The sequence below is a fragment of the Microcebus murinus genome, chromosome 1 (assembly GCF_040939455.1).
Source record: "Microcebus murinus isolate Inina chromosome 1, M.murinus_Inina_mat1.0, whole genome shotgun sequence".
NCBI lineage: Eukaryota > Metazoa > Chordata > Mammalia > Primates > Cheirogaleidae > Microcebus > Microcebus murinus.
In genome coordinates, this window is record NC_134104.1 from 44,239,313 (window position 1) to 44,262,868 (window position 23,556).

The 23,556-nt window shown below is 37.0% G+C and overlaps 1 protein-coding gene across 1 annotated transcript in view; it reads right to left on the reverse strand.

Annotated features, from left to right (window-relative positions):
- Positions 1–1,560: 1,560 nt before the first annotated feature.
- The window catches only part of DCBLD2 (discoidin, CUB and LCCL domain containing 2), a 79,314-nt gene continuing 57,318 nt past the window's right edge, over positions 1,561–23,556 (reverse strand). The window contains exons 7-16 of the mRNA XM_012743082.3: positions 23,378–23,418; positions 21,964–22,179; positions 20,734–20,858; positions 15,493–15,643; positions 14,655–14,741; positions 14,387–14,512; positions 11,019–11,112; positions 6,263–6,312; positions 5,237–5,374; positions 1,561–4,210 (exon numbers count right to left, since the gene is read on the reverse strand). Coding sequence (XP_012598536.2) covers positions 3,750–4,210; positions 5,237–5,374; positions 6,263–6,312; positions 11,019–11,112; positions 14,387–14,512; positions 14,655–14,741; positions 15,493–15,643; positions 20,734–20,858; positions 21,964–22,179; positions 23,378–23,418 — 1,489 coding nt within the window. The 3' untranslated portion in view covers positions 1,561–3,749. The remainder of the gene's footprint in view (positions 4,211–5,236; positions 5,375–6,262; positions 6,313–11,018; positions 11,113–14,386; positions 14,513–14,654; positions 14,742–15,492; positions 15,644–20,733; positions 20,859–21,963; positions 22,180–23,377; positions 23,419–23,556) is intronic.

Here is a 23,556-nt window from a genome sequence, read left to right on the forward strand (position 1 = left end):
GGTGGAAAAGGCAGGTACCAGACTGGAATCCACATGTGTTCAGTGTGATTTTTCCTTCACACCATGCGTACAATCATAGGCTGCAGCTTGGCTGCTGAGGTTCAGTCTGATGTAAAGTAAATCGGCCTTCAAAAGGATGGTGCTGGCCACAGAAAGAATAAAAAAGCAATAGCGGCATTTTCAAGTGTTGCTGGAAACACTATAATATTGGCCATAAAATTCCTGAGTGATGTTAAAACTGAAGAATCTAGAATTCTGCGTAGCATGAGAAAAAGTTACAAACCTCAAGGTTGTTTTATTTAAGCCAAATAATTTGAGCAAGACACATATATACAATTTATTAAAAACACATGAACACATTAAAATTTCACTATTTATACAATCTAAATTCTAGCAACATATACAAATACTGAGTGACTACAGTACATGCCGAGGTAAGAAAAGTACATTCTGGGAGAATATCAGTGACGCCCAAGCCATTTTTATTTCCAATATATAATTCAATACATGTTTTATTTCCACTTTTCCCAGTGCCAAAATAAATTAAAAAGACTAGTCACAAGTTAGAATAAATGAGAATTGGTGCAACAGTTGACCTAAAAAGTATTTTAATAACCATCCAACTCTTATTTAGATTTTGCAGTTTAGGGACTTCAAGTTCAGAACCAAAAGGCAGAGCTAATAAGTAATTATTATATTTTAAGGTAGAGCTTCATTGATTTCTCTTAAGAGGGTATGAGAAGCTTTCAATGCCCCACATAATCTACTGGTTCCTTCTAATTGTCTCATCTGATGTGGTGTTGCTATAGTGCTTTGCTCTCCAGGTGACAAGGCAAAGAAATCCAAGCTTTATCACCTTCCACAGCTTTGTGGCCACATTCATATGTAGATGAGCTCATACTCTGCTCCCCACTCTCAAGGTAGGGGGGAAGAAGGGAGAGGCAAGTGTATACATAACATCATAATTTTAACTTTTGTATAAATTCTCTACTCAAACCCATTGTTCAATGCAAAGTGCAATAATGAAACGTGAACTTAAATAACTGGACTAGACCTGGCACATACAACAGGATCTATTTAGATTTACAGCGTCTAATAAAATATAAATCACAATTCACAATATCTTATCTTTAACTACACTGGTTCCTAAGATCAAGTAACAGCCAAGTCAGTGTAATTGTACAAAACGTGTAATGACCACACTTGCTTCGGCACTATCTGATTATATTTCTATCATTGCATTAACAGGGAAAAAAAATTAATCCAATAAACCAGTGACTTTATATTTTGAGTGTTTCAAGCAAAGAATAAAAATTCAAGGGAATTTTGCCAAAATGGTTACTTTCACATTTTCAGTTGTTACTTGATTGTCTCCAAAGCTGTATATATCAGACATATAATCATAGTAAAAAACAAAAATAAATTTAAAAAACCTCTAATATGAAAACAAACTAAAAAAAAGTACAAACCAGAAAAACCATTTGAATCAGGCTCAGCTCTTCATCTGGAAAGAAATAAAGGTTTACTACTAGTTTTTATAAAACTCATTGGTAGTTCAAGGAGAGCACAGTGTGGCAATATGAATTGAGCCTTATAATAAGCATCATTTCAGAAAACACTTGCCTCTCAACAAAACAAACAAACAAAAAACACAACTCCAGGGAAAAACAATCAGGTACACACAATTACACAAAAACAGCAAAATTCTTTGGGTAAAAGAAATAGTTATTGAAAACATCTCTCTTAAAGCTTCAAACAGATATATGACTTGATGAAAAGTATATTCTCTGTGTACTAAGGATGAATTAAAAAAAACAAAAAAACTGGTTTACTCTCTTCCCACCTGAAAGGGGATGACTGCATTAATACATGTGCTTTACACATTCATATATGTTTTAATAAAAGTCTAATATCTGTGCTTTTTGTTTCAAATATTTTGAAACAAAATATTGGCTTTTTAATGAATGAAACTGCACTTCAAAGTCTGTCTGGAAAAGGAAATGCAAGTGAATCAAACAAAACCAGCAAAATCATACAAGGAGAGGGCAGGAAGGCTGCAGAAATAAACTCTTCTCTTTTTGAAGCAATGTTTTAGAATACTGATTCATTTGTGGAAGCAAGCAAAATGAATACTGTTCATCTTTACTCAAATTTAATGAATTCTGGCCACATCACAGTCTGGTGGCAAAGGCCAACAGAAATGACTAGAACCTGATGGAAAAGTACATATATTTTTATCATATGGTGAGCTTCTCATATGATCTTGCCAGTTTAAAAATGGTTTTTACACTACAGGATAAAAAATTACAGATGATTTCTATTTTACTCAATTTAAACTAGTTCTGGGCAGGTCGTGAACAAGTAGTGACAAGGAAGTTTACTCAATTTAAACTAGTTCTGGGCAGGTCGTGAACAAGTAGTGACAAGGAAGTTGCCAGGAGGTATCGAAAACAAGGCGTGAATATTCATTTGCAAGAATGCTATAATGTCTGTTCCCTACTCCTGTCTCTTACCACACAAAGGGCACAATCACACAGTCCTGAAGAATACTTGTTAGGTTTATATCTGGTGTAATAGTTTACTGTGGGAAACTAAAATTAAAAATTATTTGATTAGAAAGTAATAAAATACCTTGAAACTCAAGAAAAATTTATGTGTTTATGTGTGTGTATAAAACCAAAAAAAAAAAAAGGACAAATTCTGCTTACTTTTTTTGGTTAAGGTAATTTATAATTTATATTACTTCTGAAGAAATGATTTTGCCTTTCACTGGGATAAATATAAGTGAGGCATGTTTACAACATTCACTTAGAAGCCCTCAGCTTGTCACAATTCTCCTAGGAAAACTCCCATTACAAATAAAATTGGGGTGGCGGGAATCTCCTTTGAAGCTTATCCAATCCTAAAGTTGTTCCTGTTTCCACATAGAGGAGTATCCGTAAAAATATGAGAGGATCTGAATTCGTGACACTGATAGAGCAATCATCATCTATGGAAAAAACTCTAAACAAACATTTTATAAACACAAGAAGAGGATAAGCCAACCAGGGCCCGGGGCAAAATAGACAGAGAAGAGACCAGGTCAAGTACCCTGAAGTGTTAAAGCTCTTGAAAGTGTCAAAAAGTGAAAAATCAATCACCCTGCTCATCACAAGTCAGAGTTTCCCAGCTATAAATCTTCCTAGGGAAAGATGGATAAGTGTATATGCTGTAATCAAAATTTGCTTCATAATTAGTGCTTATAACATTTATTTTAAAAAACCCAGAAAGGAATATAGGAATAGAAAAGGAAGAAATCATGATAGTACCCACCTTTCACGAAGACAGTAAAATTTCAAGCCATTAGATATTTCAAAAACAGTACCATGCGTTATTGCCAGTCAGGCTCAGAAAGCCATCTCTTCATTAATGTACCTGCAGCATTGGTAATAAATACTTTCAGTGATTTTTAATTTCTTTGAAGTGCATTATAGGGACCTTTTTTCTGTATTAAAAATAGTGTTTTACAGTAGTAACAAACAGGATGTTCAAAATTTAACAGGCAAGCAGTAACTGTGCCACAGGAACTAACACCTTTAAAGCAAGATGGCAAGATTAGTAGTTTCCCGTACCTTGGTCACCACATTTTCCCCAACCACTTCAGTGACAGATATGTAATACATTCTATATATTACTACCACTAATAATTAAAAAAAGGCCATGTGCTTTAAAACGATGCTTTGTAAAAAGCAGCATCACCTTCAAAGGACTTAATTAAAAACATCACATTCTGCATCCCTTCCTGCTCCTGACACTTCCTGTGTGCTCTGTGGCACCTGGTACACCGATTCGTCTGGGGCAGTTGGACCTGGCTTTCCACCTTTCGGGGTGTCATACTGGGCCGGGGCTGAGGAGCAGCTGTCAGTCCTGGAGAGAAGTGTACTGTAAGTTCCCATCAGAGGGGGAGGTTGGTTCCCTGTAGCTTTGAAAGTGGATGTGGAGGGCAGACCGACTGGGGCGGTGGGGTGCCCCGACATGTCCATGACGATTGGGGTAGCATACTCGGGCCCAGTAATTGGGAGTGGTTCAGCGTAGGCATGATAAACTTCCTGCACCGGTGAGTTATAAGGATCCAGGTCTGCATAGCCTGCTTCCTTTCCTTCTTCTGGCTTAAAGGTAGATCTCTGATGAAGTGTGCCAACAATTCCTCCCACAAGTGGCTGTGCATACTCTGGATAGCACAAAACACAAGGAAAAGTTATCTTACTAACACCAAGATTGTATAACATAGGGTGGCAGCTGTAGATCACACTAAAAGCTAGCACTTTTGTGGTACTTTGTTGCTATCAACACTAATCTATGGATTTCCCACTTGTAAGAACCAACTTCAAAAATGTTAACGATGTTATCTAGTATCTCATAGAATAAGTTGATATGCCAGAAAGCCTATTCATGTAATTTTACAAAAAGATTGTTTGTACATGTTCTTTAGATTTACAGACTATATTTCATAGGAAAAGAAATATTTAATTGTTGGATTATTAGTTTTAGAAAATGAATTCAGATATTGTCTTTTTCAAATATTAGAAAATGTTTAAAATGAATATGGACTAGGTTAACAGGATAAATACCGTATAGCTAATGCCTTTCCTGCTCTCTTCTCCACATCCCTGGTTCCCCCTCCCCAAACCAAAACAAACAAAACCCCAGTTAACATACAAAATGCCCAAGTGTCTTTAGAAATGAATGCCTCAATTTTATGGATAGAACATCCATGACACAGAAGTGACACTCTCAAAGTCATCTTTTTATTTTTTTTTAAGACAGGGTCTCGCTTTGTTTCCCAGGCTAAAGTGCAGTGGCATCATCATAGCTCACTCCAATCTCAAATTCCTGGGCTGAAGCGATTCTCCTGCCTCAGCCTCCCCAGTAGCTGGGACTATCTATAGGCATGCGCCACCACACCTGGCTAATTTTTCCATTTTTTGTCGAGATGGGGTCTCATTCTTGTTCAGGCTGGTCTCAAACACCTGGCCTCAAGTGTTCCTCCCGGCTTGGTCTCCCAAAGTGCCAGGACTACAGGTGTGAGCCACCGCACCTGGCCTTCAAGGTCATCTTTTTAAAAAGTGGTTCATTCCACCTTTAGAAAATAGGTCATTTCTTACATATGAAAAAGATCTAAGATACTGTAAACTCCAAGGCACTTTATAAGCAGTTTCTTTCTCTACCTGGTAACCTAAGGCTGCAACATAGTTACCTGCAGAGTCAGTTTGCAACACTGTAGTGACTTCTCTTGGACTCAAGTGATTAACTTCACTACTGCTGTAGCGAACCGGGGTTTCCTCGTGTTCCACTGTTTTGGCTGGGAGAAACTGCTTCATTCCTTTCCACCAACCTTCATTGTGATTGTAAGCCAAAGAGACCATTAAATAAAAATGTCTCAAATGATAATATCAAGGGACAAACTCTGTTGCATTTAAGCCATTTCTATAACAAATACCTCTACAAACTAGACTTTATATTCAAGCTTATTTTCTGCTTTGATAGAAGAATATGCAGTGTAAACCAGAACATGGTAGAAATCTCTATCAAAAACACATGCAGAAGCAAATCATGGCTATTACAGTGCAATCACACATAGTGTCTCTTGTTGGGGTGGTTTTTAATAAGTTTTTCTTAAAAAATACTTTCCAAGATTACCCTGGGGCACTATCGACACTGGGATATGCCCCATGCCCCTCCACTGCCCTTTTCTGCCCTGGTCACAGCCTGGCTCCTGAGTCCCTCCAGCAGTGAGGCTGGGAAGTGGGAGACCAGCAGGGGGCCTCTGGTGTCACTTGCAGCAATTCAGAAGACGACAGCTCAGCATGGCAGGCTTCATGGATTCCTAAACTGCTAGGCCCCACTTGGTAAGTAACCATGGCAGAGGACACACACACACTCTGGTACTGGGCCATAACCCTTTGTTTCTTGCTCAGTGTTCACACAGGCCACACAGAAAGCCGGTCTCCTCAAGAGAAATAGATACGTAGGACAAACCAAACAAGTCTTCCAGAAGAAAAAGAACAGAGCATATGTTATTATGCACTATTTCATTACTTATAAGTGAGAAGAGGTTTTATAGAAGGGTAAAAAGGTGAGAACAGAGGAGTAATGCCACGTTTCTAACAGTGTGGGGCAGTTCATGTGGGCCTAAGAACAACTTTCCTCTTTCACTACTGCCACCTGTAGGGGAGGGCCTTTGCTCTGATGGAAAAGAGATGCAAAGACCACACTGAGTTACCTGCCCGGTCCCAGTAAGGTAAGTCATAGGTGCCTTCAGTTTTTTTCTTTCTGGAAAAATATAGAAAAATAGCAGGTAGAGTGAATTCACTGGTAAGAAATCTCTGAAACTGCAGAATAAAGACCAAAGTCAATAATTAATCGAGAGTACACATTTTCACTTGCTGATCTAACCAAAGGGAGTCCTCTATTTCATCTCACTCTCAAAGTTGCCACTGCTGAGGCTTATTAAACTCTAGACCCTCAATAAATTAAACAACTAAGAATCTTCTGACATAGTTACCTTGTTACCCACCTAGTACCTACTCAAAAGGGATAAAGGAGATTTTAAAAAGCCAAGTCTGTAGATGAAAAGACTGAAACAAATAAAAAAATCAGCCCTGATATGTGGTTATTATGGGCAAATCATGATAGGTCATTGGTTTCAAAGACAAATTTTGAAAATCACTTCACAAAATTCACAGAACTAAAAAAAAATCTTCATTTGGTTTTCTGTTCTATGTTGTTCTTTTTTCCAATTTCTTGCTTCTCCTCTACAGACCTTTGTTCCAGAGAAGTTTAATGTGTCTAATACCCTTGACTGTACAGACTTGATCCTCCAACCCAACCCCCTGCCCCCGGGGGAAGTCAACACTACACTAACGGTGCCAAGTGGCTGAGGGAAGGGAACACGATTCTCCAGGCCTGGGAGTCACTGCAGTCTTTGGGTAGGTGAGAGCCAGTCTGCGATGAAGAAGATTCTCCCTGGCCCACCCCTCAGAATTCTGACTCAGGAAAAATCTCCTTGCCTCCATTACAAATACTATTTACCAAGAGTCTTTTACAAAGAAAAACCAAGCAAATGAAAGGACATTTTTCTGACTCACGAGTGTAAATCTAACTTAACTAAAATTAGTGCTTCTCAAGCTACAGAGAAAGCAGACATCATTCTACAAATGACAAGACGCCTATGTGATTTGCACAAGATCACAAATGTAGCTTTTGTAAAGAGCCCAAGCTGTGTGCTTTTCCTACTAGGAAACATTCTGCTCCAGTATAAGACTATGTTTTCATTATTGATATTAGAAGCTTCCCCATTTTAAAGCTGGCTGTATTTATATTATTTCATTATTTCAAAGTAATAGTATAATATAAAATCTTAGGAAGAGACGGTCAGTGTTGAAGCTGCTAATCAAAATCTTGAATAGAAAAGAAATAATAAAATATGCTGGTTCTTGTAATTGTCATAATATTTTAAAATAATTAAAAAAATTAGCCAGGTGCAGTGGCTCATGCCTATAATCCTGGCACTTTGGGAGGCTGAGACAGGAGGATTCCTTGAGCCCAGGAGTTTGAGGTTACAGTGAGCTATAATTTTTGTTATTTTTTTTTTTTTTTTTGAGACAGAGTCTCACTGTGTTGCCGGGGCTAGAGTGCCATGGCGTCAGCCTAGCTCACAACAAACTCAAACTCCTGGGCTTAAGCAATCCTTCTGCTTCAGCCTCTTGAGTAGCTGGGACTACAGGCATGCACCACTATGGCCAGCTAATTTTTTATATATATATTTTAATTGTCCAGCTAATTTCTTTCTATTTTTAGTAGAGACAAGGTCTCACTCTTGCTCAGACTAGTCTCAAACTCCTGAGCTCAAATGATCCACCCGCCTTGGCCTCCCAGAGTGCTAGGATTACAGGTGTGAGCCTCTGTGCCCAGCTTACAGTGAGCTCTCTTCACGCCACTGCACTCAAGCCTAGGCAATAGAGCAAGATACTTTTCCTAAAAAGATAAAAAAAAATTAAAAAAAAAATCAATAATCTTTTCTAGATGGAAGTTAAGATGCCCTAAATGGCTAGAACAACAAATTTAATTGTGTGAGTATTAGCCAAGCATTATACCATAAAAGATTCTATATACTTAATCTCAAGTAGCAAAGCTTCAGGTCACTTAATCATTACACATACAGTGTTTGCCATGGGCTAAGGATTCAATAAGTTGCAGCTGTTTTTTATTCTTCTCCTCCTATTTTCCATAGTCCCTTAATGGCATCTGCTCCTTTACTCCTTGTCATGAAGTCACTTATCAGCAATCTCAACTACATTCTTAGTAATAACTTCACTTTTCCAGCTCAGACCTGTATCCTGAACACCAGGCGTGCAGTCCAATTGCCTCCTGGGAGTCTGAACCCACAGGGTCCTTTCCACACTATCCCAAACTGACCTCAGGCCCCGACTCTTGCCCCTCTCAACAGCTCTACTCCCCACTCCTCATCTTCACACCCTGTGCTTCAACCACAGTGGGCTACACTTTGTTTATTACACATTCAGAGGCAGCGGTAGATAAGAGCATAGCCCCAGAGGCTCACGCCTATAATCCTAGCACTCTGGGAGGCTGAGGCGGGTGAATCGTTTGAGCTCTGGAGTTTGAGACCAGACTGAGCAAGAGCGAGACCCCATTTCTACCAAAAATAGAAAGAAGTTAATTGGACAGCTAAAAATATACAGAAAAAATTAGCCAGGCATGGTGGTGCATGCCTGTGGTCCCAGCTACTCGGGAGGCTGAGGAAGAAGGACTGCTTGAGCCCAGGAGTTTGAGGTTGCTGTGAGCTAGGCTGAAGCCATGGCACTCTAGCCTGGGCAACAGAGGGAGACTCTGTCTCAATCAATCAATCAATCAATCAATAAATAAATAAATAAATAAAATAAAAAGAGCACGAGCCCTGAAACCTAGTCTAAAGCCCTACTCTGCCCTGTACTAGCTGGGTGACTGTGGCCAAGTTAATTATGCTATGCCTCACTCCCTTCTTCTGTAAAATGGGGTTTAGTACAGTACTTGCTTCATAGGCTGTTTGAGGATTAAATGAGTTAATACATGTATTTAGAATAATAATTTAGAATGATGCCTAAAACATTTAGAATAATGCCTAAAAATCAGCATTTAATTTTCTATAAAAATTAGCTATTGCTGCTGTGGGCCTCACCACTACCATTGTTGTTGTCGTCGCTCAGTTTGCTGAATGGCTCATATGCTGCCCTCTCTGGACTTTCCCAAAGCCCGTCCCCTTCTCTTCTCCCTATTGCTCTCACACTAACTTACTGGGGTCTACTCAGACGGCCTTCCTAACACCAAGAATCTGGGATCCTCCCATGGCTCACATTTTGTGGTTGCCCTCCTGATCTCTACTAAGCTTTGGGGTTCATTACAGAACTCTAGGCACATGGCTCAATACTTGGCACAGGGTAGGAGCCAAGTATTTGCTTATTTGTTGAATGTTTAAACAAATGAAATCATTCTCCTTCTCCACCAAATCTGTCCCTCCTGGTGTTATCTCAACTCATGACATCTCTACTGGTCTATGTGCAAATCGCAAACCTCAGATCACCCTGGATCCTTCCTTCTTCCTCAGATAACTTGTCATGCATCTTGTCAAAGCCACTGGGAAACTCTCCTTGTCCATCTCTTCTCCCTTCCCTAGAATCACCGTGTTGTTATGTGCCTACCTGGCCTCAGTGGTTTCCTAACTCATCTCACTGCCTCTTTCAACCTCTCTCCTCTTCAATCCACCCTTCAAAACTCCTGCCACTCTCTTTCTACAATCATCTAATAATATCACCCATGTGCTTAACACTCAGTGATTCCCCATCTATAGAATAAAACCAAATTTTCTCTCCCAGAAAGCCCATCCTGATCCAGGCCCAGACCACATTCCAATGGTTACCTCTCAGGACTCTTCCTTGACAGGCCCACATGAGATGACTCCCTCTTCTGTTTCTATTCCACAGCTCTGTGCTGCCTTCACTCAAGCAATTCCCTCAGGCTGGGCCATACTCTATTGTGATAGTCTGAATGTTTGTGTCTCTCGGGAATTCATACACTGAAACCCTAATATAATAATAATATATTATAGGACTTTATAAGTCAATGAGTGTAATTCATACACTGAAACCCTAATCCCAAGGTGGTAGAATTAGGAAATGGGGCCTTTGGGAAGTGATTAGGTCATGAAGGCAGAACTTTCACAAATGGGAGTAGTGCTGTTAAAGAAGAGGCCTGGAGGGAGATTATTTGCCTCTTCCACCATGTGAGGACAGAGCAAGAAGCCACTGTCTATGAGCCAGAAAGCAGGCCCAACCCACTCATCAACTCCACCTGTGCTTAGATCTTAGACTTTGCAGCTTCCAGAACAGTAAGAAATCAATTTCTACTACTTATAAACCACCCAGTTTATGGTATTTTCTTATAGCAGCCCAAAGAGACTAAGACATCTGTCTTCCTCTAACTAGACAACTCCAACTCCTTTAAGGTGAAACATGCCGAACTTGAGGATTCCCCTTTCCCAAAGAAAAAACTTCAGGTAAGTCTCATGATTCTCCTCAGCACTTCAAAAATAACTCCTCAAACCATACGATATAGTTCCTTATTTTTGTCAGTCAACCCCGCTAAACACTTTGGAGAAAGGAACTATGTCTCATTCTTTCAGTAAATAATACTAAGTATCGTGTGCCAGAAATTGTACTTATTCAGGTACATATCCTAGTGTATAATGCAGAATTTGATACAATAAAGGTACTCAGTAACTGACTGTGGAATTGAATTTTCTCATTTTTAAAGGGAACAAAGGAAAAACATGAAATTTTTACTCTAATAACTATTTTAACTCTTACTTTCAAACAGGGGAATTGTATGTAGTTCATCTTCTGTATTTTGTTTCTATTTCACATTTGGCAGTTTTGAAATACATCCTCCCTAGGAGCAATTAGGTGAACTAGTTATATACTAACCTGTTTCTCCAATGCCAAGCACACACTAATATGAGAATGAGAGTAGTGAGGACCATGACTAGCACAGGGACAAGGACTGCAGCCAGTGCTACATCTGAAGTTATAAAAACAAAACCAAAAAGCCACATTAACACAAAGGTATAAATCACCAGGGAAAAGACTGAAAGATTTAACTCTATCATCATTCAACATTTTTCTGTTTCAAAAAATACCATAAGCATCATTTATCAAGACTGAGCAACATGCTGGTAACTGCAGAAGCTTTCATGAATACATGAAAGCTCATTATACCATTCATTCCACCTTTGTGTATGTTTGACACTTTCATAAGTTTTTAAATCACTAAAATAAAACAAAGACAAATAATAAACTGGGAAAATAAATTTTCTGCATATGTGATAAAGGATTAACATAAATAATATATTATAGGACTTTATAAGTCAAAACCTAACAATGTAACAGAAAAATCAGTGGAGATGAACTAGCAGTACATTAAAAAATACAAGTAGCCATTAAACATGTTTGCCTCATTAGTAATCAAAGAAATATAAGTTAAAACAAGAACAAGATACCATTTTTGCCTATCAAATTGGCAAATATTTAAAAGAACAATTGTTGAAGAGGACGCCAGAAAAGCTTTTTTTATGAAAATATAAATTGATACTATATTTCTGATTGGCATTTGGGGGCAGTATGTATAAAACATATTAATGGAAATTCCATATCTAGAACTTATTTTTAGAAAAATTAAGACATTAAAAGCTTCGAAGTGAAGTATCACAAGTATGGAAAAACATGCACCACATGTACTTGCCATCAAACTGGTACTAACGGATCAACACTAAGTTGTTCACATGGTAGCAATACTCACTGGGTGCCAGTCAGGTAGGGGGTTGGGGGGTAGAGTGGGGTGGGGTGAGTAAACACACAGCTAATGGAGATGGGGTGCCCTGTATGTGGGAAGGACATGCTTGTGGCCCTGCCTTGAGCGAGGCAGATGCATTTCATGTAACCAAAATGCCTGTACCCTCATAATATGCTGAATTAAAAAAAAAAGTGCATCTTCAAAGATATTTACTCCTATTTCTGCATAAGAGTGAGAAATTGGAAATAATCCAAATACCCAAAAATGAGGGAACAAATAAATCATGGTATCCTCCTTCCAGTCGAATATAATTCAGCAACTGAAAATGATGCTACAACATAATGGCAAAATATTTACAGACATGGGAAGGTAACAATGTGGTGCTAAGCACAGAAAGCCGACTGAAAACGTGTATATGAACAGGTCTGAAACCGACACAATGCTGGAGCTGGCAGGGACTTAGGGATCATTTAATTCCCTAATCTGACTCCACAGATAAGATATCCTGGGCCCAGATATAGAAAATGGTCTGCCTGAAGTCATTTGGGATATTAGTTTCTTCCCTTATATCCCTCAACCCACTACTGGCCAGAAGGATGACAACAGCAGCAATTGCTGATATTTACTGGGAGCTAAGAACCAGACACTGCGAAGAGTCTAACCTGCAGCATCTTCTTGATTCCTGACAACAATTATATCCAAAAGAAAAAGGCTGATGATGGAGAAAAAGGAGAAGATAATCAACATCAAGTCTCTGAGAGTAGAGAGACCAGGGGATTAGGGCACAGGTGAAATGATTAGCCTTGGGCAGCATAAGGAAGCTCCATTTTCACTGCAGTGAACAGAGGATACAGGTAAATTTGTGGGCACCTTCCAATGGTTTCTACTTTCTTTGCAAAGTTGGAGAGGTAACTGAGAGTGAGTGAAGATATTTGGGTCAAGGGTTTGGAAAATATGGAGTGTTGAAAAATGCCACCATTGAGAACAGACAGAAGAGCTCACTAGAGACATTCAGAAAGATCACCAGCTGGTGCCAAGGGCCCCACTGAGAGAGGATCTGGAAGCTACAGAGGCACGAATCTGACCATGACATGCTTTTCTCCATGAAATCACTCTCAGCCTGGGTATAAAAATGCAGGAGGAGAAGAGCACACAACAGAAATTATGACTCATGCTAGAAAGCACTCAGAATTCAGAGAAGTAAATGTACTTTTCCCCTAAAATGTGTAAAAAGGGAGAGAATAATCAGGCTTAGATGGATGCAGTGTGATTTAACGAGAGGCTTTGAAACATCTGCTTAGGTTAAAAAAGTAATATCTATACACTACTGCCATCCCCAAAATGGAGACAGGATGTCTTCAATTGAGAAGACCAGCCCATTCTTTGTTATGCTTTTTAAGCTAATAGGGATCCCGAAGTTCTAAGGACACATTTACCCTTGAGATTTTGTGATTCTATAATCAGATTGTAAGATGAGCAGTACTTTTAGATGACTGTTCTTTCAGCCAGGCATGTCGTCTGAGATTCTGCCTAAAGACAAGCCTTGGGGACAACTGGCAAGAAGCTCTTTGTGAGATGCTGAGATCTCTCGCTGCTGAGAACTCCTGCTTCTCTCCAGCTTTACTTGCAGCAGGAGAAAGAAATTGGTCTTTATACCACAGAATATAGGAAAGAAACTGACATGTGGAAAGTTGGAGAAAGTTATCTGAATCCAAATTTTCACAAAAGAGAATGATTAAGAGTTCTATGTGGACAAGTTACTCTGGATGGATTGCTGCCTTGTCTCTGCAGTGACACTTACTCTATTGTGACACTGATACTTCTTTTTAATTCAACTGAAATTTTTTCAACTAGTGAAACTACTACTACCTTTTTTGTATTTTAACTACTATATTTTATATATTTAACACCTTATTTATCACTGATAAAATTTGCAAGTAAATTCTAATACATTTATACTTATAATCTGAGAAAATTATAGCCGTATACATTTAAAAACAGACACTAAATTTCTTTTTTTAATATGTTGACTCAGAGTATTTTTTTTTTTAAGTATTAGCTTCCACCACAAGTTCTGTTTTCACTTTTCCTATTGCCATCAAGTTGGCTCTCCAGAAAATTAATTTATCGCCAGGGGGAAAAAAGTTTGTTTCCTGCTATGATTTCAGTTATTTCTAAAAATCTCTAGAAATATTGTATTTCTAAGCCTGAGACTCAATGTGTTTGGTCATAAGGGGGGAAAAAAATCACAAGAGGGGCCTACAACATAGTAGTCATCTCTAATATTTAAAGAACAATTCTACAGGGCACCAGAGAATAGAACTTAGATCAATACAAGCAGTCTTTTTCCAAAGGGAGGAAATCAAAATTCTTTTTGGCTTTATTTAAAAAAATATAATTGGAGGAAAAGAAACTGAGGGTTTAAGCTGGAAATGCCCATGAAAACTTTAGTTAAAAACAAAACATTACTATGGAATAGGTGTTCGTTTTCACATTTGCATACCTTTGGTTACGTTTGGAGTTACGGTAGTGTTTTTGATATCAGGAGAAGCAGTTGTTTGCTCTGTCTGTGCAGGAAATTCATTTCTACTGCGAGGCTGTAGTGGTTGAGTAAATTTTGGGGCACGACCTTGAAAAAAGTTGAAAAAACTCTTAATTTTTTTATATACACCAACTCAAGATAGTTATTTTATAATGCTTTTAATATATTTATGGAAAGTTATACCAGCAATCCAGGGAATATCAAATTCTCACATTAAAAACAGGTATACCTTTGGCTATTTTTGGAGAGGCTGTAGTGTTTTTGAGGTCATTGCTGTTCCGAGGAGGTGGAGGTGGAGTAAGTTTTGGAGGACGACCTTGAAAAATGGTTAAAAGTTTACATATTTTGATTTTTAAAATCATAGTTAAAAATAGTAACGTTAAATATTTTTAACATTTCTGTAAGTATTTAATTCTGCCAAGTAATTTTTCAATCTCAGAGGGAAATATTTTAGAAGGATAAATATTAGATGCATAAATGTGCCAGGATTTCCTAGTTTTTAAATAATTAAATCATCTGAAAATAATCTTCTTAGGAGAATAATGGGGAGGAGAATGATGTTGAATTCCAAAGCTATAAAGGAGCCATGACAATCTGATATATTACTTGTTCAATTTATTTAGTAAATATTTGTGGAGGGCTAACTATGTGTCAGGTACTGGGGTAGTTTTTGGGAACACAGTAATAAACAATATATTAAAATATTACACATTATTGAGGGAAATTATTCCCACTTTTAATTTACTGTTATTATCTTTAGTGCTTATGTTACACAAATATCACAATACATGAGACCTGATTTAAAAATTATTAACTAAGACTAAATTTGGTAAGTGACCTCATTACACTACCTAATGAAAGATTTTATTTCTTTTTCTACTTGTAATTTTGGAAACTATTCTGATATGTATCTTTTTATTATAATAGGGTAACTGCTTATTTTTAAAAATCGCTTTAAGAAAATATTATAATTAGAGTTTACATCCAAAAAACACACTTATCAGCAAAACCATTTTAAATTAACAATCCAGTGAAAATAACATGTCTTAAACCCACTGTCTCTTTACCTTTAGGAATAAACTGACATCCAAGCAGCTCCACTTTCATGGCAATTTTCTGCTGCCATTGAGTAGGGTTCACTCTAATAAAACGTGCGATAATTGGTGGCAAAAAGTTATTACGAACATCCTGGTGATAATCTTTGTTTCCTTGAAATATCTTTAAAAAACAACAAAAAATCGGTACTTTAAATCAACAGAGGTCAGGGTTAAATTGTCCCATGTTTTTGTTTTTTCCTTTCAGCCTTAAATGACATCTGCAAAGCGTGACAATAAGAATTAATTTCTAAGAAAATAATTTAATCATAATTTGGAAAATCTATTAAGAAGTTGTACATTCTTCATCAAAATTTATAAAAGGAAAATATTTAATATAAAAATAATTTTTAAATGATTTAAGAATTTTACAAGAGGGCCAACTTGGCAATTTGAGAAAAGGGTTTCAAATCCAGTGAGAGTTTACTGTATTAATAAATTAGTAACTCTAGTCCTGTGGAATTACCAACTATTTAAATCTACTAATTTTATTTTTAAAGTAAAACAGTATTGATCATATGAAGTCTTGGAAGAAATGGTTTGCTCTTATATACTTTTCATAATTTTTCTCTCAATAAATAGGCTGAAAGTGAACATATACTAAGGAATATATCACAGATATAGACTTCCACCTACTGGATAAACTGTGTAATGACAGTTCCCATATTCTAATCCCAGTTTTCATTCCTTGTTAAAATCTCAACCAGAAAAGTGATTCTGAAAACACTGTCGTGTGCCTAATTTAATGATCATAATAAATAGCAACAAAGGTATTATATTTTATATAATACTTAATTCTTAATAATCCTTAGGTAAAAATATTATTTTAAGTCACTCTCATTCCCTCAACTATTTCAAGCAAATTATGACAGTACCTTATACTGAAACAGCTCTGAATTACTTATAAAGCATTTTCATGTAATTAAATAAGATGCTCGTTATGACAACTCTAGTAATAGGCAGGGCACAGGAAGTGGTGACTCAGAGAATGCAACTGGATTACACAACTAGTGAATAACAGGCAGTGACTTGAATCTGGGTCTTCTGACTAAATACAGGGCTCCAATAAGATAAAAAGAGCCCTGCCTTTTCCGTAGGCCAAATCAGTTAGGTAGTTTCTAAATACTATTAATAAGTAGACACCCAGCTAAAATCAAGTGATTTGGTTTTTTTATCAGCTAAGGTGAGAGTAAAGTAAATGTTTAATTTCTCAATCATGTTATTTCCAAATATTGTGGCTAATTCTTCTTGGCTGATTCACATGGCACATAAACCTCTAAAGATATTTTAATATCTGTCACTTTTGTAAAAGGTTTTGAAGTTACAATAATATCCATACTAGTAGGATTCCATGATTTCCTCAGATATTACACTGAAATAAAATGAAGGCAATTATTTTGCAGTCTTCTATTAGTGGAACAGGAACAATAACGAAACATTTTAGGACATAAAACTGTTGTCTCAATTTTGCAAAAAACTTAAAAGAAAAAGATTTTATTAAAATTGAGTAAAAAATATTTGCTATAGTCAACTTATGAACACATTTATTGAGAATCTCTGTGTACAGAAAGGTTTCCTAGGTGTCATGAGAACAAAATGGAAATAGAAGTTAAAGCCCCTACCCTCAAGAAACTTAAGTTTTGTTGTATGTTAACCACACATAAATATGGTGTAAGAGGTCTGGTGCAGTGGCTCAAGCTTATAATCCCAGCACTTTGGAAGGCAGAGGTGGGAGGATTGCTTGATGCCAGGAGTTTGAGACCAGCCTGGGCAACATAGCAAGACTGCATCTGTACAAAATGTTTTTAAAAAAATTAGCTGGGTGTGGTGGCATGTGCCTGTAGTCCCAGCTAATTGGGAGGCTGAGGCAGGAGAATTACTTGAGCCCAGGAAGTTACAGTGAGCTATGATCACACCACTGCACTTCAGCCTAGGTGATAGAGCAAGACCCCATCTCTAAAAAAACATAAGGCATAATACTAGAAAGTTATGGAAAAGGCATAATACTAGAAAGTTATGGAAAAAATATGTGTGTGTGTATAAGTATATATATATATAAATTTCATTTTCTGAAAATAACCAAATGCCATCTCTATGTGCCCATGCACAGATGTAAGTTTAGAAAAGGTATAAAAATGAATACACCAATGACCCTTGAGTTGGGAGAGATAAGAAAACAGATAGACAGATGTGAGGCAAAAGATTATTATTTTATATAATTCAATGTGAGGACTTCCACTTCTGGCCAGAATAGAGTAACAGGGACTAGACTTATCCTTCAGCCTTAAACATCTGAAAAACTGGATAAAATATATCCAGGACAACAAACAGCATAGGGCAATAGTCACTGAAAGAAGGAAAACAAATGAGGTGAGCCCTGCTTTTGCCCCAGTACTATCTGGTGCAAGTTTCCAGGCCACAGCACAGGGAGAGAGACCCCTAACAGAGCCTGGTGGTCTCACTGAACTGAGAAGACAGAGCTTGGAGACAGAGAGAAGCCAGCAAGACAGCTAGAATTGGATAGGCAGAGTTTAGGAGAGAACCACAAAGATAGAGGGGAGAAATATATATATATATATGTATGTATGTATATATGTTAAACAGAGAGAGAGAGAGAGAAAGAGATTCTTCTAGGATCTGTAAAGGGTTTTTCCTGAAATCTTCAGCTACATGTAAAGAAATGGCCTATGACGAGTGAAAGAACCATGTGAAGGAGCCAATAGAACAATTCTCAAAGCTACACAGGTCAGGAACACCTTACACTGCCAACAGAAAGAATGGAGAAACCTCCTAATAATGAGACACTGGGTTGAGTACATAGAACAGTATTGTCTCAGCGGTGTGGAAAAATTAGAGAACTAAAAGCTGCTCAGGACCAGTCTAATAAAGCTTAAAAGCAAGATTTAACAAGATCCAGTTGTTTCCAAGTAGCTTAACTGCATCCAGAATAAAGCTAAAAAATATTTAAGGAAGTAATAATAATAAAAAAATCCTGCAACAAATAATGTAAAGTTTATAATGTCTGGTATCCAATAAAAAAATCACCAGGCATATAAAATATGATTCATTTCAATCAACATAAAAAGACTCAGATATGACAAATATGATAAAACCAGTAGATAATGACATTAAAAGAGTTATTATAAGATCCATATGTTTCATAGATCAAGAAAAGTGTCAGCATGTAAAGAAGAGACATGGAAGAAATTTTAAAGCCCTCAGCCCCCAAACTAAAAATACAGAGGTGGAAAATACAGTATCAGAAATAAAAATACATTGAATGAGATTATTAGCAGATTAGACAATGCAGAAAAAAATATTAGTGAACTTGAAGACAAAAGAAATTTTCCAAATTAAAAAAGAGAAAAAGATTGAAAAAATATGAACAGAGCATTAGTGAATTGTGAGACATCTTCAAGGGTCATAACATTCATGAACTTAGAATTGGGAAAAGGAAATATATGAATAAAAAGCAAACTATAATTTTCTAACTGTGATGTAAATAACAAACTACAGACCCCAAAAGCTCAAAGAATCCCAAACAGAAAACACATGAAAGAAAACTACACAAAGCTACATCATAATCAAACTGCTTAAAGCAAATGAGAAAAAGAAAACCTTAAATGCAGCCACAGGGAAAAAAAGATAAAAGGTCAACCTAGAATTCTACACCCAGTAAAATTATCTTTCAACAATGAAGGCAAAAAAGTCTTTCAGAAATATAATTCCATGTTGTTAGAGGTTCTTTCTTACAATATAAGGATGAAAAATTCCTAAAATTTCAACAATTTAACTATATTTCCACAAATTTAACAAATACTATACAAATAGATATAGATGTGCTAGGAGAGAGTAGTCAAGTTTGAAGGCATTAAGCAGAAGATAGGTATGGAGGCAGTACTGTTATTTGCTTCAATGGAAAGAAGCTCACCAAAGATGAAGTTCATGCAATATCAACTAGGAGAAAAGACAGAAGTCTTGAATAACAGCTGAAGAGTTCAGCTATTATTGAAAAATAACATATGAAAAATAGGGAGCCCCTGGAGATTTCTGAACAGACAGATGAGCAAAGTAGTAACTGGAGATATACCAGCAAATCATACATGAAAGAAAAACTGCAAATATATAATTGAAACCAAATACAAAGGGAAATCTAATTGGAAAAATGTGCTCATAGCTTCAGTTCTAAATGGATGGCATCTATCTTCCTTGGGAATAGGATTCCTCCATTTAAAGATCTTTCTGGGCCGGGCGAGGTGGCTAATGCCTATAATCCTAGCACTCTGAGAGGCCGAGGTGGGCGGATTGCTTGAGGTTAGGAGTTCAAAACCAGCCTGAGCAAGAGCAAGACCCCATCTCTACTATAAATAGAAAGAAATTAATTGGCCAACTAATATATATAGAAAAAATTAGCCAGGTGCATGCCTGTAGTCCCAGCTACTCGGGAGGCTGAGGCAGTAGGATTGCTTGAGCCCAGGAGTTAGAGGTTGCTGTGAGACAGGCTGATGCCACAGCACTCTAGCCCAGGCAACAAAGAGAGACTCTGTCTCAAAAAAAATAAAAAAATACAAATAAAGATCTTTCTGGTGGATCACAAGGATAAACTTCTGGATGAGATCCACCTCTGCCTACTCTCCACACCTTATCATCTCCTCTGGCTCATCCCGGCATCTTCATAATTTTTTTGCTAACAAAAACAAAGATTTCATAATTACCATTAGTAAAAAAAATTCTTCAGGTAGGAAAAAAGCGTAAGCTTTCTAAGACGAAAGTTGGTAAGATGATCTTAAAAGACTTTCCAAGTCTATAACATCGTATAATTTAATGTATTTTGGCTTCAGCTTTTTGGTCTTTTGTAACTATTGCCTAAAGAGTAGAAATCTGGGAACAAAGGCTCTTCATCACCTGGTGAACTGATAAGGAAAGCTTTATAAAGACAAGAAATTACAAGTTCCATTTTTAACTTTATTAAAGTGTCTTACATAATTCAGTTGAAAATATAGTGACAAAAGTCAGGAAATTACTTACCCTTAAAATCACCAAAAGGGACCTAGAACTACTGAGAATTTTCTAACCACAGTTAATAATATAACTAACACTACCTAAAATAACCATAAGAGGGCAGTGCAAGACAAAATGATATTTAACTTCTGTGACTTTCGGTAAAGGCCACTTTAAAATATGTTTTTAAAAATACTTTGGTATTCATTTTACCTTATCCTGTTCCACACCAGGCTCTCTGTACACAGTCCATTTCTGCCCATCATCACTGTACAGAATTTTGTAGGCAGATACATAGTAATTGTGCTCTACCATGGTGGATCCAGTGGTTATAATGCCTGGAGAATAAAGAGTTAGCTTTCATTATTGCACTAATGGAATTAGTCTGATTCCCAAAGTTTGTTCAGCATCAAAGCATAAACACCTGATATATACTGTTCAAAGATTTCTGCTTATGACTCATTTCCACATCTAAGTACAAGTTTTCATCATAATAGTAAATCCTTGGGTTTGCTCTCTTGTAGAAACAGAAAAATTATGGGTGTACATAAAGAAAAAAGAAAACTGTTCTATTTTGGCAGCTTGTGTTCTTATCATTGTAAAGTACATTTCAAGTACTGAGTAACAATGACTTCCTGGGGCTGGGCACAGCAGCTCATGCCTGTAATCCCAGCACTATGGGAGGTCGAGGCAAAACAATCACTTGAGGTCAGGAGTTCAAGACCAGTCTTGGCAACACAGCAAGACCTTGTCTCTACAAAAAATTTAAAAAAGAAAATTAGCCGGACGTGGTGGCACGCACCTATAGTCCTAGCTACTTGGGAGGCTAAGGCAGGAGGATCACCTTGAACCCAGGTATTTGAGGCTATAGTGAACTATAATCACACCACTGCACTCCAGCCTGGGCAACAGAGCAAGACCCTGTCTCAAAAAAAAAAAGAATGAATTCCTGGGAAGGAACAGATTAAAGATGATTACTAGTAGTTTTTACAGTACCTAAGCAAAATAAATCTCTTAAGAAAGTTATCTAAACCAATCCAAACCAATGATTCTGACATTTATTTGCTAAAATTCTCTAAATTACATTTATATTCAGCACATGTGGAAAATTACTTATTGTACTTAAAATGGACTCCTTTAGCATAAATTTCTCTTAATGACCATAAGAGATGGTTATTTCAGGGGTCTCAAGATCCCTTTACTGAAACACTACCTTAAAAGTCTTACTATAATGAGAAATAAAAGAAATTAAGAATTAAATACCAACCAAGTCCTCTTCTCTGTCATGTTTTATAAAACTATCTCCAGCAATACTAACACCAGTGAGGAAAACCTAATAATCAAATTTTCAGTGACCGAATTTTTTCTGAAAATCTAAGATGTCACCAGTTTTCCAAATAAAAGCAGTATTATAAATTGTTCCCCAAAATTCTCTCTCTTAACCTGTTATCTTCTTTTCTTTATTCAGATCTATTTGTAACCACTGATATTCATCAGTGGCAAAAGCAGCCCAAGGAGGTCCAGGTTTTTTCAGTCTAGCTTTTTCAGGTTTCCAACTGTTCTCTTGCCCTGTGTGGTCAGTCCACTCCAGCACAGATGATGCTGTTATCTGAGGATCGGCAATCACACCAGATTCCATTCCCAGCGTTCCATAACAACCTGAAACAAAGAAGAAAGTAATTTGGTTTCCAGATATAAATTTAAAACCTATATAGACCTGCTCGCTGAAAACTTCCTATAGTTCCTTTAATTAACATACATTATGCTAATAATATATTGTAACTAAGAAATCTCAAAACTAGGCAGTGTTTCTTGGGCATGTCTTTGTGTATCATTAGGAACCCTACAAACATACTCATTCACAAGCAATAACTGTCAGCTTAATGGAGATATACTACCCTCTCCTCAGATAAGTGGGCATTTCATTCCTTTACCTCCTACAGGTTTTTGGTCCTATGTCACATTGTCTATGAGGCCTTCCCTGATCCTACTTAAAACTTAAATCCAGTTCTCCTGCATTTCCTATCCTCCTTCCTCACTTTATTTTTCTGCATCTTTTATCATAAACAGTACATTATAAATAATAATTTATTTATTCATCGTTTATTGCCAATCTCTCACTACCAGCATATAAACTTCAGGAAGGCAGGAGTTTGATTATTTTACTCACTAGTGTAACACTAGCACCAAACAGTGCCTGCCACATAAAAGGCAGCACTCACTAAATATTTTCTGGTTGAATGGATTAATTACTTCTTCAGACAAGTTCAAAAGTCATTTTTCTTTTCTTTTTTTTTTTTTTTGAGACAGAGTCTCACTCTGTTGCCCTGGCTAGACTGTCGTGGCATTAGCCTAGCTCACAGCAACCTCAAACTCTTGGGCCCAGTGATCCTTCTGCCTCAGCCTCCTAAGTAGCTGGGACTACAGGCATGTACCACCATGCCCAGCTAATTTTTTCTATATAGTTTTAGTTGGCCAATTAATTTCTTTCTATTTTTAGTAGAGATGGGGGTCTCACTCTTGCTCAGGCTGGTTTCAAACTCCTGACCTTGAGCGATCCTCCTGCCTTGGCCTCCCATAGTTCTAGGATTACAGGTCTGAGCCACTGCATCCGGCCTAAAAGTCATTTTTCTAAGGAAGCTTCCTTGCTTACGTAATCATTTCCCAATTAATAAAAAACCTTCAATTTATTTTATTCATAATATTATTAGGTATCTATCTTATCTCATAGTGTTGTTATGACAACCACGTAAGAAAGTACAAAAAAAACAGCAATTGATAGTGTTTGACATACAATGTTTAAAAAGTACTAACTATTATATAAAAAATAAAGTTATAAAGTCCATGAAAGGCTTACCACTTGTCTTAAATGTAAAAAGGCTTGTAGATAAGTGTCCCCTGAAAGACAGAGAGGTTTTTTGAGGATATTCGCATAACATGACTTTTTGTATTTACCTTAGTGAAAGTTTTTCTTCTGATTTGGATTCCCCCCACTACTGTTTAAAGAACTAAGAAGATTCCGTGGCTATAAATTAG